This window comes from Meleagris gallopavo, chromosome 10 (genome assembly GCF_905368555.1).
Source record: "Meleagris gallopavo chromosome 10, MGAL_WU_HG_1.1, whole genome shotgun sequence".
NCBI classification, from domain to species: domain Eukaryota; kingdom Metazoa; phylum Chordata; class Aves; order Galliformes; family Phasianidae; genus Meleagris; species Meleagris gallopavo.
In genome coordinates this window covers 25,356,530-25,373,803 of record NC_139413.1, presented here as the reverse complement: position 1 = coordinate 25,373,803, position 17,274 = coordinate 25,356,530, and the positions used below count along the sequence as shown (strand labels likewise).

Here is a 17,274-nt window from a genome sequence, read left to right as displayed (position 1 = left end):
GCTGATATGTATCATTTCATTTTATTCCTGTCCCATTGCAGACTCCTGCTACTCCAGGTGATGCCTTTATCCCATCTTCATCCCAGTCACTTCCTGCTAGTACAGACATGTTTGGTTCTGTACCTTTCAGCACTGCTGCCGTACCCTCAGGTAAGAAATCTATCAGAAATATGGGTTTGGCTCAAATTTGGTCACCAGTTCTCAGCTCCGACTTGCATTTCAATCCTCAGGGCACTGTTTTTGTCCACTGGAAGTGGGAAGGATTTTGAGGACAGTGCTGCAGGGAAAGGCAAAATGATTCTTTAACAAGCCAAAAATACGTGATTGTGAATTTAGCAAGATTATTAAAAGCAAAACCCAAAAATGTCACTGGAAGTTCAACAGCAGTTTAGCCATCTGTATAACATACCTTCTAAGTACAGCTGCAAGAGAGAGAAAAGCGGCTGATTTAGCCCTGGTTTCTTTGCAATTGCAGTGAATACCTTGTGCTGTCTTTGGTAAGCAGAGAATGAGACATGAAGGATTTGATTACATTTCAAAAGTACTCCACTTATGTAAACCCTGGTGTTTCCCATAGACTTTTCTGTGTTCCTCAAAGTGCTCAAAATTCAAAAACCGTGTAACGTTCTGCACAGACATGCAAGGAATTGGGTTTTGACTGCTGATCTCTCCCTGGGATACCCAGAGCGCTGCAAAACAGCACTCAACTCCATTTAGGAAGAAGGAGGAGTGCCTTGAATCATTCAACAGTGACTCCTAATTGGTTAACTCCTTATCGGATGGGCTGTGCTGCAGTATCAGATTAGCCACCACATCTCAGAAAGGTTATGCGGATGGTGAAGCATCTGGGGATAATGTCAGGTCACTGCTTAGATGAGGTGACAGTGGGAGCGGGATAGAAGGACGCCTAGGGAATCTTTCATAGCCATCCATACACATATGAGTTCCTGTTCCTTCTTTCATCACTCATTAACTTGGAATCACAAAGCTGGGGGGTTTTTTGCCTTGCAAGGTCCACTTAAAATCAGCCACTGATTGAAACTTTACTTAGTTTTTGGTTGTGGCACATGACTGAGGTCCATGCAGATGTCTTCACAGACACATGTGAGTAGTCACTAAGGAAGAGAGGAGCATTTTGTTCAGAAAAGGAGGATTATGGCCAATATACTCCAACCTATGTTTTTGTATATATGTGCTTGTAATGTGAATTCAAACATGCATTTCCGTTTTCTTTTCAAGGAAAAGCTGAAGCTCTGGGATCACTAATATAGCTCGCATATTTCTGATTTATTGTGTGGCCTTTTCTGCATGCTCCTGACATTACTGGAATTCTTATTTTTCTGCTTTCTTTATTCTTTGAAGGTTATGTTGCCATGGGAGCTGTTTTGCCCTCATTCTGGGGACAGCAACCACTTGTTCAACAGCAGTTGGCCATGGGTGCTCAGCCTCCAGTTGCTCAGGTGATGCAGGGAGGACAGCCGATAGCGTGGGGCCAACCCGGTATTTTTCCTCCTGCCCAGCAGCCGTGGCCGTCTGTAGCTGGTCAGTTCCAACCAACTGCCTTCATGCCAACACAAACTGTTTTGCCTTTACAAGCAGCCATGTTTCAAGGTACCATTGCTCCTATAGCTACTGTTCCACCCACAAGCGATTCCAACAGATCAAGTCCGCAAACAGACAGGCCCAGGCAGAAAATGGGAAAAGAAATGTTTAAAGATTTCCAGATGGCTCAGCCTCCACCAGTGCCATCAAGAAAACCAGATCAGCCTTCCCTCAGTTGTACCTCAGAGGCCTTCTCAAGTTACTTTAACAAAGTTGGGATGGCACAGGAAGCAGATGATTGTGATGACTTTGACATCTCTCAGTTAAATTTGACTCCTGTGACTTCCACGACACCATCAACAAACTCACGTGAGTGTTCGTATCATTTATGCCATAACTTTCCTCAAATGTGACTGCTCCTCAAAGCATTTAACTTTTCATATAGTAAATTGCAACACAGATGTGGACTGAGAACCTTCATGCATGGTCTGGCTTATTAAATGCGTTCCAGCCATAAAGAAAAGTGTTACAGAGACCATTGAAATCAACAGCCCCAGTAGCTGCAGCCTGAAATTTAATTGCTAATAAGACAGTAATATATGCTCTGTGCTAGGGATGTGCCAGCTGGTTGGGAAATGCCGGTAACATTCAACCTTATAAATGATTTTTCTACATCCCATTCAAGGCATACTTTGCACAAAGTAGGAGATGGGTATTTATTCTAATTGCTTGATGTGTTGGACATGTGGGGAAATTCACTGAGCAGCTGTAAAATGAGCTTAGCATGGCCATAGTATGGAGATGGGGGATTTTGCAGATTGCTGAAAAGGAATTCAGGAGGCGTTTACCAGCGGCCAGTCAGAAACCTTGTGTTTTGCTTATCTGCCATAGGGCAGGCGACTCACGCATTCCTAATGTGATGTAGCAGTGTCTCCTTGGTTCCTAAAGACATGAGCCAGATGCAGCCAAACTTAATTTGGAAGCCACTGAATGAAATCAGACCTACAGAATCGATAATGACTTCTCTGTTTAAATTTACATCTTACAGCTCTTTGCTGAAAATGGTTTTCAGGGGTAATGTAAGTTGAGGGCTCTAGAGCATGAGCAAATTTTGTGCTGCTGTGTCTCTGTGAACAAATGAAGAGATATATATTCTATTGCTGTCACCTTAATCTTTGTTTAGCTCCAACCCCTGCACCCAGACAGAGTTCTCCATCGAAATCATCAGCATCTCATACCAGCGATCCTGCTGCAGATGACCTCTTTGAAGAGGGGTTTGAAAGCCCAAGCAAAAGTGAGGAGCAGGAGGCTGTGAGTAGCAATAAGGCTTCTAAATACTGATGAGCAATTTTTAGCTAGAAAAATGCTGTTTGGTAGTGTCAGAGATCACTGTTCTAGTAGGACTGGGTGGTATTTAAGGGGGAGCTGCATTTGCAGGTTTGATTTTGACAGCTGGGAACATCAGCATGGCATTTCTGTTGATGTGTCCTAATACTGCATGCAAGGAACCAAACTCAGAGTTCATATCTGAAGTTTATACACATTAACTGTATCCAGTGTACCAACATTCACATAGTGATGTAAGGGAGTCCGAGGTAAAATGACATGAGTGCTGAGGATGCAGAAAGAAATGCGAGAGGTTGTGTGTTAAAAAATGATGGTTGATGTTGTCTTCCACATTCTGGCATCCCAGTTGCTTCCCTCGTTGCATTCCTCAATGTTCTGGCCCTTGGTATTTCTTTGCCTTAGACTCAGTGGACCAAAGCAAGAAATATTATCAAAATGAAGTGACTTTGAATCACAAGGTATCTTAGGCAGATAAGAGCCTAAGTGAGCCAAAGGCAAGAAGGAGTCTATACAAAAAAGGACCAAAGTACAAAATGACACGTATGGTCCTTTCCTGCCTGCATCAGCTGTAGAAAAGCATTATGGCTTTGAGAACATATCAATGGTGAGGTCTCACTTTCTGGTTTTCATGAGATAGGATGTACTTGTTATGCCCACAGCATGAAAATAACCTCATGTTGACTTTTCACTTTCTATTGTTGAGAAAAAAAGGTGTTATGTTCTTGTATTCTAGCCTGATGAGTCTCAGGCCTCATCCAACAGTGATCCATTTGGTGAGCCAACTGGTGATACTATAAGTCCACAGGTCGGTAGCTAGATAGCGCAGGTTGGGGTAGGTATCTGTCCTTTTTTTCTCTACACCCTGAGGTGCTCACTTATTCTTCCACCAGTGCCTACCATTGCTTTCATGGATGCATGGTTTGCTTTTTTTCCTTTTCATTTCTTCCTTTTTTTCCTCTCCATTATCCACGGTGTATTCCTCATACTTGGTGGTTTGCATGGCTTTTGCCATTCACTATGTGTTGCAACTTATGCGAATGTGTGTGTTTCAGCTGCCTGCATGCTTTGAAGAAATGTAGACTTATTTTACTTTGTGTTCGAATTCAAAGGGGGAGTAGGGAATCTGAACCACTACCAATATATTGTATTATGCAGAACAATTTTTTATTAAACCCATTCTGGCCTTTAGTCAGTCGTAACGTATCAAATGGGATAAGACATCTCTCCCATAGACGTAACAAACATTAAATAAAATTATGTTATGATACGGGAATACCTCCACTCAAAATCAATGTGATAATCAGTAGAAGCAGCACATGTATTATCTACATGTAAAAATTATTGAAATGGGTTTGCGTATTTTTACCCCCAATTGCAAATTAAAAGCATCTGAAAGTTACGATCACTGATATTAGCATTGGCAGACCAATGTTTTCAAAATTATTCTTCAAACATTATTCACTGAAACTTAGACAGAGGGGAAAGATGATCTTTTCATCTTTTGTGCTACAGAACACATTGGAAAATGTGGCTGCTAGTGGATGTTCTGTGATTTGTTTCAATACAATATATATGTTCTACCAAAGAGACAGTAAAACTGCAAAGTGTTATGAGTGCTGAGCATTGTTATTCCATCCAAATACTCTCCGGTGTTACTATTTGAAGGATATGTTTCATTATCTTCTCCCTGTCTGCCATTTGTGTTTTGTATTACCCAAATACGTGACCTTATACTGTTTCTGTGCTTCAGCACAGAGCTCCTGGAGCAAATCCATAACAGTGGTAGAACCCTTTTTATTTTTCTACAGAAATCGCTCTGTGTTTACCAGTGACTTATCTGCCCTGAGCCTGCATAATCGGTTTCAACTCAAACTTAATAGTTTCATTAGGAGCCACTTTGTGCACTTAAATGTGGTTAAGAAAAAATGTCTTACAATAACTTAGCTTTGATCCACTTGGGAGTAATAAGATTATCTCTTAATAATATGTAGTGCTGAGAGGAGGCATCTCTCCCTTCTTCTGCTTCACCAACACAAAGCTCAGCTCTTGGGGGCTGAAGCAAAAGCAGTGTTAAGCCTTGTGCTTCCATGAGTCTAAAAATGACAGCGTAAAGATAGAGTCAAGCTGGGCAGGCTGCTTAGCAAGAACATCCATTGGTTATTTTACACCAACATGAGCTGCTTGTACAGACTGATGGTGCCACATAGCACCATTTGCCTTTGTCTGACTCTACCAGCCCTGGCGCAGCCAGCTGTCCCAGCCTCAGGACTTCTTTCTTAGATCAAGAAAGAGGATTTGTCTTTTAGCTGAATCCCACACTCTGCAGACCTACGTGCTCTTGTTTATTATGGTTCATCATCGTCAGGATAATTCAGGAATTCATCACAAGGAGAATAATGATAAAATCTCTTTCTAATTTTCTGCCGCTGAGATAATTAGCATCATTTGTGAGCTAACCACACTCATTTACCTATCAGCAGTTCTGGAAGTAGCTGGAAGCAGTAGCTGAAGGCTGTTGCTGCGTAGTGCTGTGTAAGGCAGTCAAATGAGGGACCCCTTTTGTTCTGTATGTATATAAAACTTACTGAAATATTTTGTTTTACCTGGAAAGTAAAAGTTTGTATGTTGTCAGTCACTCCATATTTTTTCTATAGTTACTGTTAGTCCTTGTACAATCTGGCATAAATTAGATATAATTATCCAAAATATATTCCAGGAATTGTTAAATAATGCTACTAATTATCATATTACAGTAACTCCTAAAAGCTGTAGGCAGGAACAGGATGCTGAAGAAGAATATCTCCCCAGTGAAGTTACACTGGCATCATTGTACCTCAGTACTGTGCCATCCAGCAGCAGGCTGTAGGAAATCCACTTGCTAAAACCAGCCCATCTAGTTCTGAAGCCTGCTATCATTACAGTGATGGAAAATCTAATCTCCGTGGAGAATTATCAGCTCAGGACTTATTACTGCATTATGTACTGAGCCCCTCATTTGGGGAGAAACATAATGGAGAGAAGCATGTAGTACAAAAGAATCACAGTCTGCCTAGAAGCCACTTCTGTGTGCTAGATGGAGCTTACTTCCCTCTATCAGAACATGGTTCTTCACACCAACAACAGCACAGCATACAACTCAGATGAATGGACTCTCAGCAGCAAGACACAGCACTGTGTTCAGAAAGTTCAAATACACTTTCTGGGGTTTCTGTGAAATCAGCTGTGCCCATGCAGTATCTTCACTTACTTCATCTTGATGTATTCAGAGTACTCGCATGCCTAGTATTTTGTGCCCTGCTCTTTCAGTATACCTTAGCAATTTGGTTTCTTGGGTTCCTTCTGATGCCCCATGTTCCCATTTAGATGCAGTTCAGCATCTTCCAATAACTGTCTTCGTTTCTCTGTATTTCACCTCTTCCTTTTGTGATCTTAACACTCTCAAAATCCTCATCCTACCAGTAGGCATTCTTACAGACAGCTCTGCTACAAATGGCCATGTGTTCTTTGTAGGTAAATGTGACATTTTATGGATCAGTTACATATTTGTCCCTTTATGTTTGGAGATAAGGAGCAGCCAGGCCTGATTTTCAGTACATCAACTATCTGCAGAACTGTTCACAGTAAGATTTGTATCTAGTTGTCTTCCTTTTGTACAGGAGTAGTGTGGAGAATGAGTAGAGTGAACAGTAAATAGTAAGTCTGCCATCTTCAGCTGATGTACACTTAATCCCTGCTGCTATCTTTAGACTGTGCAGTGGATAACTGTGGTTAAAAGAGAGAGTGGAAAGAGCCAGTGTGCCCTGAATACTGCGATCGGTTGTCAGAAATGCTGCCTCACTCCTTATGGACAATACAAACTGATTCCTGAAGGCAAATTAGCAACAGAGTGAAAGTTCTGAAAGGGAATAAAAGGATATTTGGTAATGAAATTAACCCAATAAAAGTAATTCCAAATGCTGGAATACATATAGCTCTATAGATATGCTTCCCAGTCCAACGCTTGCTCTGGCAGTCATTCATGAGAGATTCTCAGGAAACCTTCAAAACATTTGTGGCTAGAACATATCTTCCTCAAAAGCTTGTTTGGTTGTTCTTTGAAATGTGTGCAGACAGTTGTAAGCCCTCAAAGTGTGTCACACCCTTCATGATGCTATCAGCACTGTCAGGAGAGCAACAGTGCATTTGAATATTTGTCTATCAGCTTTTGGTGGGACTTGGGTGGCCCGCTGCCATCTCCCATCTCGGACCATGTGCCGTTCTTTGTGATGAATGTTCCTAATAATTTCAGTCAGCTCCAGAATAGGCTGCTGAAAGTCTTTATCTAGGCTGTGACCATGCAGTTGGCAGAAATGTAACAACTCAAGGACAAAATACTGGCTTCGTCAGAGAATTCAGACAACCTCAGGAGGTCGTACAAAGCTGCTTCTGCAACCTGCTACTACTTTCTGGCCCCTTTCCGTTGCACTGGGAATCTGGGTGTGCTCAGACATCACAGGCTGTATTTGTAGGATCTGTTGCCATCATTCATCTGTCTCAGTAGGAACTGAATGGAGTTCAGAGAGAAATTCACGATGACTTTAAGTGACCTGTACTCGCCGTAGGCTCTAGAGCTGTTATTCTGCAAAAAGACACAGCAGCAAGCAGAATTAGGAACCTTAGAGAGAAATTAATAGGTTGTGCACTTGGAATGGATCACAGTATAGGAAGCACTGCTTCATTCCGGAGAGATCCTGAAATTATCATTTCAGGCCCTGTTTTTTGTGCTTGTTTATTCATCATCACATTCCCAAGGAACATGAATATGACAAGAAACAGAGAAATCCAGACTAAGGAGCAGAGACATCGTACAAACGTGCCTTCCTCTCACTCCTATGATTCTCTCACTTGACCCCTCCTCCTGTCTATTTTAATATGACCAGTTCTTGCACTGGTTTCTCAGCTCTTCCAGTGTCTCCAGACCCACCTGAAGTAGCCTGGTACCTTCCATTTCTCCACTTTCTTCCTCTGAACAAGAGACAACATACTAGTGGCCTGTGTGCTTGCTTATTGACAATACAGCAATTCAGTTAGGGAACAAATTCTCTGAGCTTTCTGTGTAATGAGGTCATTAAAAGTTCCCCATCTTCTGCACAGCAACTGGTATTCAGGACTCTTGTGGTAATTTAGTGTCTGAAACTTCACTACAATTTGCTTCAGATTGGCTATTGGATTCAGGAATCGTTAAGGAGAATTGACAGAAAAATAAATGGAAAGTATAATTTGATGGCTCTTGTTTTCTTAGGAAGGGAACCCCAAAATGATGGGAGTGTTTCTCTACTATAATTCACTATTTTTCCATATCCAGACTTTAGCAGAGTTCATCTCTTGTTAATAGTTCTCAACTGTTGTTTTGTTCTTGTTTGGTTTTTTTTTTCCAGTTTGTGAATGCATAGCATCCTTCTTGATGCTAGAATTACAGACTTTTTAACTACTAGATACTTGAGACTAAGAGATATTCCTGGGCAGGTTTGTAGTAAGAACACAGACACCTTCCAGCCACAATCCCTAACTGGCAGGTTGCTATATTTCTGTGGCTAATAGAGGCTAATTATATTAAAAACAGGCAACATTGAGCCACGGGTTGTTAATGGGTGAGTAGGAGTTACTGGTGTTACCACCAAAAGATATTTAAATATTGCTTGCCGAATGTACTATGTCCTACTTTATTAAATCAGCATGCAATTGAGAAGATGCATTGCACTCCTGCTTCCCTTCACTTGCATCCCCAGCACAAGGTTCTCGTTTTGGCTGGCGTTTTAGCACTCTTATTTCATGAAACTCAATCATTTGAGCCTGCCCTTTCTGATCAGTCAGCCAGGAGTAAAAGCAGTGCTGAGAATCTATTGCAAAGGGCAAAGAAATCTCTGCAGGCCTCACCTCTACAATTCAGTACAACTTGCCTGGAGCTTTGCACATAGCAGGGTGCCTTGCAATGATGAAAGGACTACCCGTGTAAAAAGAACTGCTCCCTAACCAAGTCCTGTGTTACATTTTGTGAGCCAGCTCACTGACACAAGCCCAAATAGATACTGAATCTGTCGGAGATTTCTCCCATGTCTGCTGAGGGCCAGATGTTAATACCTTTAGATTGGATGCAACTTCACTTGTAGTGAGTACATAATGTTATTCAAAACCATTAGGAACCTCGTTATCTCATGCAGTAGTATAGGCTACCACAAGTCCCTACTGCTTACTACAGCGTTGTTTGTTGTGCAAAATGTTCCTTAAAATTGGAACAACTAACAGATTTTAAACATGATGTATCTCTGGAATATGTAAATGCATCGTACGAAAGGAAAAATTTCTCCTCAACAGTTCCTGCAGTGAGATTCAAGAGAGTTCTTAACTCAGCATTGCACAGCATACTTCTAGATACCTAAACATTTGGGTGTTTTAACTTGAGGCAGTGTACACTTGGACTTCTCCTGTCCAACCTGCCTCTTCAGTCAGGTATCTGTCTGTGATTTCGTATCCTCATTCTTCAGTATTTCCTAATTTAAATGCTGCTCTTCAGCACAGGAGCCATGTCAGTATGTGAGGGTGTAGGTGAACGCTGCTCTGGAAGGAGCCTCCAAACACAAATGAAAACATTTGCTTTTTAAGCATCTACCAGAAATTGCATAACCCAAAGTTGATGGAACCCTTCAAGTGTAATTTAACAGCAAAACCAGATGCTGCCACTTGTCTTCTTATTTCATCCCTGCAGGCTGATGAATGTACGTCAGGAGTGCTTTGGGGCCAATCATAGAGAATTGAAAACACTCAATTGGAAGCCTTGTATGCCATCTTATCTAATCTTTTTTTTTTCTTTTTTTTTTTTTTCTCTGAAAAAGACCCTTTTTTTTTGGTTTGCTGGTTTACTTCCCTTTGAATCTGTTCCTAATGCAGTAATAGAAGTAGAAAGCAGAAGATGTCAGTGAAACAGCTCTGCTAACACTTTGGTTCTCCTGCCTTTTAGTTACATTTCCTGTGGCTTTTCTGTGGAGGGCATAAAAAGAAGGCAAGTGGGTATTTCTGCTTCCAAAACCTTCCCAAACAATCCTTGTGAAAGCCCTCCTGCCTGTCACTGGAGGAGACTGTTTGGGGAGTCAACAGGTCTCAACTCTCCTTCTGTTTCTCCTCTGGCTTTTACTGCTCTTTTTGCTCTATGGAGGGTCACTATCAGTTCTTCACAGATGCTATTTGCAATGTTGAGCTGCAGTCAAGATTCACTGATGAATTATCTCAGAATAATATTAGAAGACAAGTCTGATACACTAAGAAGAAAAATCAGGCATCTAAATGGGAAAATTACCAAAAAAAATACGTAAGAACATGATTTTCACTCAAAATACTCAAAAAAAAAAAAAAAAGTTAAATCATTGAGAAATGAAGGCTGTTGCCACATGAAGTGTATGTTCAGATAAATATTGGGCATTTACAAAAGGTGGGGGCACGTAATTTGAGTCTCCATCATGGACTGTTGAAAGTGCCAATAGCCAACAATGAACTCCTCTTCCAGTGATGCCAGGTGACCCTTGGGACACCTGTTCTTTCCATGTGTCTGTGTACTTTACAGACATTAGAGGACGTCTCTAGAAAACACATGTGGTGTTTCAAAAGGCCTTTATTTTCCCTAAGGAACTCAAAAAAACAACATCCTTTGTTCCCCTTTTCTTCTCTTTCCTTGTTGCTTCCCTTTGCAGTCACCTCAGGCTCAGCACATGCCTGAAGAGTGGTCTGGTCTGTGTCAGCTTTCCACATTAATTAGTACAGATTTTCTCAGAACTGGCAGTGATAGATCATTCTGCTAGCTTCGTGTCTGCAGTACATGAAAATTGGCATAGGTGGGCTCAGCACACATGATGTGAGATGCAGTTATTTACTCTCACTCATCTCTTCTGATTACCTTTGGTTTTTCAAGGTCATCAGATGTATTTGCCTCTTGCTGTGGATAATTTCAGCAGCCTTTATTTAATCATTCAGAGAGATTTTGCTCATTCTCTTTTAATGCTCATAGTGTTCTCAGGGCTTCTTGTAGGTAAGAAACAGGGAAGAAGTATCTCTGCAGGCTGCAAAAATGGAGCATCTTCAACAGCAGCAATTACCAATCAGTGCCACCTCCTACCAGATGTTTCTGTGATCTGCAGTGCCCAGTGCTTTGCCAGCCTTCAAAGGGTTTTGCCTAAAGTCAGCTTTTGCTGGTACTGCTGTACATGAGTTGATTTGAACTTGGTTAAATTCAACTCTGTGGCATGGTATTTGAATATTTATTGAGCTGTGGAGAGTTAATGCAGTATGGCATTAATTAGCCTTTTTGCCTGTCTTGTTCTTAAATGTCATTTTTAGTTTAATAAATTCGTTTCTGGAAATGAAGGAGAGTGAATTGCAGGCTCCATGGCTGGTTTGCCTCACTCTGCAGCCAGGATTGCGAAAGCACCAGGTGTCAGCTCTGAAGTAGCACTGAAAATACAGCTGCTTTCCTCAACATCTAGGAAATTCCTAAGAAAAACCACCATCCTTTCCTCCCTGCTTTAACAACTGTACTAATGGCTATGCAGATCCCTAAGCAAGCTGTTCAGAGCCAGCTTTTCTCGTTCTTCATAGGCAGCACACACCACATAGCTCTGAAAATACTGCTATTTTCAATCCCGTCGCAGCTTCGTTAGCTCAGCTTTCAGCAGCAGCTTCTGCTTGCAGTTGTTTTCCTACCTGAGCTGTGTGAAATCCGTGGCTGAGTACCATAGCTGTGCTGTTGGGTGGGATGCTCAGCCCGACGTAGCAGCCTTTTGTGCCAGCTGCATTTCTGGCCCGTAAACTTCAAAACACCCAGTTGTACAAAAATCATTTCATTTCTCCATGTGTCTATGCCCAGCAATACCTCCTGAGGATCGGTGCACAGCCAATAAGGAAGAGGAAATTGATTGTAAGCATGCCTTTCCTGAAACAATGTCATATTTCCTTCACAACCCAACTGGGGTGCCGCGATCGCTCAAAACAGCACAGAAAACAAACACTTCCTTTGGGTTTTACTCACGAGGTATTGCTGTCCTCAAGCAGATGTTGTGAAAATGTTCTCAAAATGTCTGGAGACATCTCCGCTTATTTTATTTTTATCATCCCCAGGAAGCAGAACCTCTCTACGCCCAGATCAACAGACCTAAGAAATAGCATTGGTACGGGCTTGCGGTGCTCCGAGACTGGAATGAAACCCAACCACCTGGCAGGCCTTTGGCTCTCTTGCTTTTTTCCGATTGATTTTGTCTGGCAAGGATAGATGATTGCCCTCCTGGACTGGCTCTATGAGCGTTCCTGACAATTTTTGGCAACCGATGGCAGATCCCTATGGCAGCACAAAGTGACAGCTCCCTGCTTAGCGCACCAGGAGTCCGGCCCTGTCCCCACAGCTCATGGGTATCCAGACTAGGAAATCTCACTCCTCGCTCTTCTTTTCAACATTTCTTGTCTTGTGTATGCCACATATAAATAATGAGCATTCCTTTTCTTTTGAGCAAAAAAGCAGAATCTGTATGTAGCAGTGGCATCATCATTCAACAGCCTTTTGGGCACAAGTCGGCACTTTTTATGTCACGGTGACATGTTTTTCATCATCATTTACATCAGGCTGATCCTGACTTTTTTTTTTTTTTTTTCCTTGTGTAGGCATATTTAAACAACAACAACAGAAAAATACTGGCAGTGTCATTTTTTTTGTATTTCTTATTCTGTAGTTTTGTATGAGTGACAGATCCAAGAGCAAAACGCCTCCTGCGGAAATGATTCTTAACTTGAAACCACAGAATAAAACTCTGTTGTTTATCCATCCGGACTGAAAATGTTGCCAAATGTACCTTTAAGTTCTAGTGCATCATGAGGAAGAAATGCTGCTTTTCTGTTTGAATACTCATGTTGTGGGTAGAGAAAAGACATGGAATCCCACCGATGGAAGAGACGGAAGATTCAGTATTTCCTAGGAAACTCTAAACAAAGTACAGAAAAGGAATATTTTTATTTCTTCAGTATCTTGCTGCTGTAATGCTATGCAGACAAGTGTTTTCTTCTCTGTGTGCCATTTTTGATGAAAAAAAAAAAAATCATTTGCCAAATAATACTGGTATGATTCTGGTTTAGGAAGTTGGATGAAACGGACTTTAAAAATGGGACAAAGGTGGCATGGATTTTGGAATAACGAACTGATTCTGTGATCAAATTGTTCATCTTTATCACTTTTTGTACATCAGAAAAAAATCAAATGGGATTTTTATTTTATAACTTGAAAAAAAAAATCTTACTGTTAAACTCTTTAATTGTTTAAGGGGAAATGGCTTTAAGGAGTTTGAATGAAAATTGCCAGGTTTTTTTTGTTTGCTTTTTTGTTGGTTTTTTTTTTAATGTAAATATAAATGTTATGAGAATTCTTTTACTAATGCCATTACACAGTAGAGAAGGTAGCAAGTTGCAGTGCTTGGGAGGTGTGGCAAACCCAGTTTGTGGTTCTCACATCACATACGTTTTCTCACGTGCTTACGATAATGGGCTGAAGCTCAAGAGCATTTGCAGAAGGCAGTCAGCTTGTCAGCAACTATTGAAATTAATGGGAACACATGATTTTATGGTGTAGCTTCTTCACACAGGCATACTCTACTTAAGAGAAATCACATTTTCATTGGCATTCCATTATGATTCCAGAACCTCTGCATAGAAGTCATCGAGCTGTTTACACACAGAATGAAAGAATTTAAAACTTCCGTTTTTTTACATTTATGAAGCAGAAGTGCAGTGTTTGGGTTCATATGTTTAGCACATGATTTTCATAAAGAATCTATATATTTTTGCCCTACAGAGAATTGTTATACAGGTCAAATGTGTTTTCCTGATGTTCCTATGCAGTTACAGTATATTGAATTTAGTGGTTTAACACTAAGAAGAAAAAGAAAAAAAAGAAAAAAAAAAGAAGTAAAAAAAGAAAAAAACAGAAAAAAAATAGAAAAAGTAAAAAAAGGTTAAAGAAATTAAATGATTAATCTGTTTTTAGGGTTATTGTGCAGATTTTGTTTTTAAATTGACACATTAGGATTTGCATTTTTGTCATGGTTAAAATAGGCCTGGAGTTATAAATATTTTACTTTCCTTCATCTCTATGATAAGATAAAAATGGTTTAGAATGGCAGAATAATTACCTGGGGTGGCAATTGTTGATATGTACAACCAAATCTCACACCATGATTCCAATCTTTTATTTTGAATTAGAGAAATTAGAGCAAAGTGCGTTGCAGAATGTATGTGAATGAAAAAATTAGCTGTGAATAGACCCACTGAACCTGCAGAGAAGAAGACTTTTATTCCCATTCACAGTCGTTTGATGCTTATCCCTTAGACATGTGCAAACAGTTCTGTAGCAATCTTATTTTCCCATGAGAAGGAAGGTTGGTTTTCTAATTGGAGAAAATGAACTAAAACCTGGTGGGTTGAGTGTTTCAGGATTAAAAGCAGAGGTAAAAACTGTTTCTGAAGGACATTTGAAGCCTATTTTCCTAATTTGCACTGTGGTGCTACTTACTTCCTCAGCAGCTCTTTTTGGTTTTGTCCTCCATACGGAACTGAGAAGAGAATTTTGATTCATCGTAGACATTTGAGGCTCAGTCTGGTTAATGCATTTCCAGTTATGGGGTAAAACGTTGAAAGAAAAAGAAGAGATTTACGCCTCAGAGGATCCATTGACATGGTATTGGTAGGAAGCAGATCATTTCTGTAGTTCTTGCAACAAATAGTTGCAGAGGGAACGAGGCTGGGATTGTAGCGTTTCATGGGAGACAGCTGGGCCATCCCCATGGGCTACTGTCATACCATTACTAACACTGATAAATCAATTCTGACTTGTTGTGTCATGCAGTTAGATCGTCTTTGTCACGATTGGGATGTTGAGTTGAGAGGAATGTGCGGCCTCTGCACTGTACCAGTCTTGTAGATAACTCGGATATCCAGCTTGTGCAATTGTTGAATCCCTCGTCCTTCACTAGCACTAAATTTGTCACTTTAAATTAAAAAACCAGGGAATCCCACCAGCCATCCTGTTGTCATCCCCCGTAGATTCTTGATCTTTACCTGTCATGAAGAGATAGATCGTAGTCATTCAAGTGTCTGACAAAACCTTTCATCTAATAACGTACTGGGCACCTTCTTTGCAAAAATGTTTACTCCGTGGTTTTCATTCATTTTTATTTCTGCATTCTGACACATATTTTTTTAATAAAGATGAGAAAGATAAAATGACTGTTGCAGTACATTTCTAAACCTACTTTAACTTTACCTCAGATAATGACCATTTGTTAACATATACGGACACATTATTTTTAACTTTATGTATAATGCATTCAGCAACAACAACAACAAAAAAAAACCAACAAATTTTTAGAAATTTTCCATTAATTTCTGTAACACACCATGTAATACTGTTATGAATAAAAACATTTTAAAAAGGTGTCATTTCAATAAGTTTGTTTCATAGCTTTTGCTCTCCTTTGAAAATCCTGCCATTTGTACAGCACATGGATATCTATCCTAGCCAATAGTTTTGATGGCTATGAACATCTTGGATAGGAGAAAAAGAAGCGCCTCACTTTGGGTAAAACCTAATCTCAGACAGCCCAGGTGTTGCTTTTCTTGCAGAGGTGAGGAATAATAACATTTTTGCTTAGTAAGGTAAATATGGAAGATTTGCCTTGAAGTTTCAATATGCAACATGTCTATATGCACGAAGAGAGAGAACTGTAAGTATGCACATGTATTTTTTTGCATTTCTTCTTCTTTCTGGCCCATCCCTTTTCCCATCTGCCCCAGTTGTCCAACAGGTCATGCTGCTGCATTCATTAAGGGCTAATGCAACCTAAGCAGAGTTGGAGTTTGTTGATTGTATGTAAAAATACCCAACTCAAATGTAACTAGTTGAAGAAACAATCCCAATTTACCTAAAGATAATGAAGGCCATGATCTCTGCAGTGATGAGAACATGTTTAGCAATCAATTCTCAGGATCAGCCTGCAGTTTTGCAGAAGCAAGGACTCAAACAGACCTCTTTTTCCCATGGCAGCATCTTCTGGGAAAGCAGTTGTGTAGGCTGGGAGCACACAACCACAACTGGTGTACACTGGATTGAAGGTGACGTTTCTTCCTTCTTTTTCCTATTTCCTTCTTTGTTTATTTTCTTTCTAAAGAACTCCTGTCCTGTCAGGTTCATATTTACTAGTTTATGGGCAAATACAAACTCAGTCCTCAGTCAGAAGAATATCATTTCAAAGCAGTGATAGGAGGTGAAGGGAATGACTGTTGTCATTTGTGCTCCAGAGTTTTGTCTGTAGTTGTCTCCCTAAGCCAACGTGGGAAACATACAGTGGTAAATGAACGAAGTGGAATTCCATATAACTACTAAAAAGTGCATTTTTGGATTGAATGTGTGAGTCTGAGCCATATATTCTGCTTGAGCATCTGTACTGTATTACTAATACTGTCCGTATGTTGCATGCCATGCTTGTGGCTTCGTATTCTTTTCCTACATGGGAAACCAGTTGGCTTTTATTCTGTTCCTGGCTGTGCTCTCATGGTACTATGACAAATAACATCATAAGTTATTTTGTGAACTCTCTTGGGATGAGGTCTTCCACAAGCTGGTCTTCTCAGGCACATTCACTATTTAGGATCAGGCCCATCAAGAGCCTTTTTTGAATGCCAAGGATAAAGCAGAGAGCTGGTGTGGGGAACCAAAAAAAGTGATTATTTTTTTCCCTTTCTTCATTTACTGTATCGAAGTGTGTGGAAACCAAATTATACATTTCAGCATGACATTGAGGAATATGAGGAGATATCCTGGTACGATTTCCTGATTACTGTACTGTTTCTGTCTCTTTCTAAAATTATCCTACAAGAGGCAGGAAATAGCGGGTCTATTAGTGAAACAATTGTCCAGCTATTAGTTTTTAGAGCTTTAAATAGTCTTATCTCAATGCACGTATTTGCCATGTGGCTAATCTATCACCCCTAAAATGTTTTATCAGCACCTGAAAAATCTCTGCAAGAAGAATAGCTTCAAATGTTACCCAATCAAGTGGCTTTCAGATATAGAGTGTGTTTTTTTTTTAAAGGTCTTTTAAGACCTGATGCAATTTGCCAGCTTTTCAGTCCCATTTCATAGCTCCCGCAGCACCACTTATATGAATAGTTCTAAGCAGAATAGAATGGATATCACAGTAGATTAAAAGAAAAACATGTTAACAGGCAGCAAATCAATGTCCATTCAGCCCCAGACATTTGTGAAAATAAAGGGTTATGAAGAATTATCGCCAGGTACCAGCAGAGTAAAGCTTCTGTGGC

The 17,274-nt window shown here is 40.3% G+C and overlaps 1 protein-coding gene across 5 annotated transcripts in view; it reads left to right on the top strand.

Moving 5' to 3' along the window:
• The window catches only part of DAB1 (DAB adaptor protein 1), a 128,294-nt gene extending 112,906 nt beyond the window's left edge, over nt 1–15,388 (top strand). For 3 of the 5 annotated variants that reach the window (XM_085231315.1, XM_085231316.1, XM_085231317.1), the window contains 5 exons: nt 42–150; nt 1,363–1,911; nt 2,726–2,853; nt 3,623–3,694; nt 12,034–15,388. In XM_085231315.1, the coding sequence (XP_085087441.1) occupies nt 42–150; nt 1,363–1,911; nt 2,726–2,853; nt 3,623–3,694; nt 12,034–12,078 (903 nt within the window). In that variant the 3' untranslated portion in view covers nt 12,079–15,388. Of the gene's footprint in view, nt 1–41; nt 151–1,362; nt 1,912–2,725; nt 2,854–3,622; nt 3,722–12,033 lie in introns of all 5 variants that reach the window. The other 2 variants (XM_085231318.1, XM_085231319.1) reach the window with 2 other exon arrangements.
• The last annotated feature ends 1,886 nt before the right edge of the window (nt 15,389–17,274 follow it).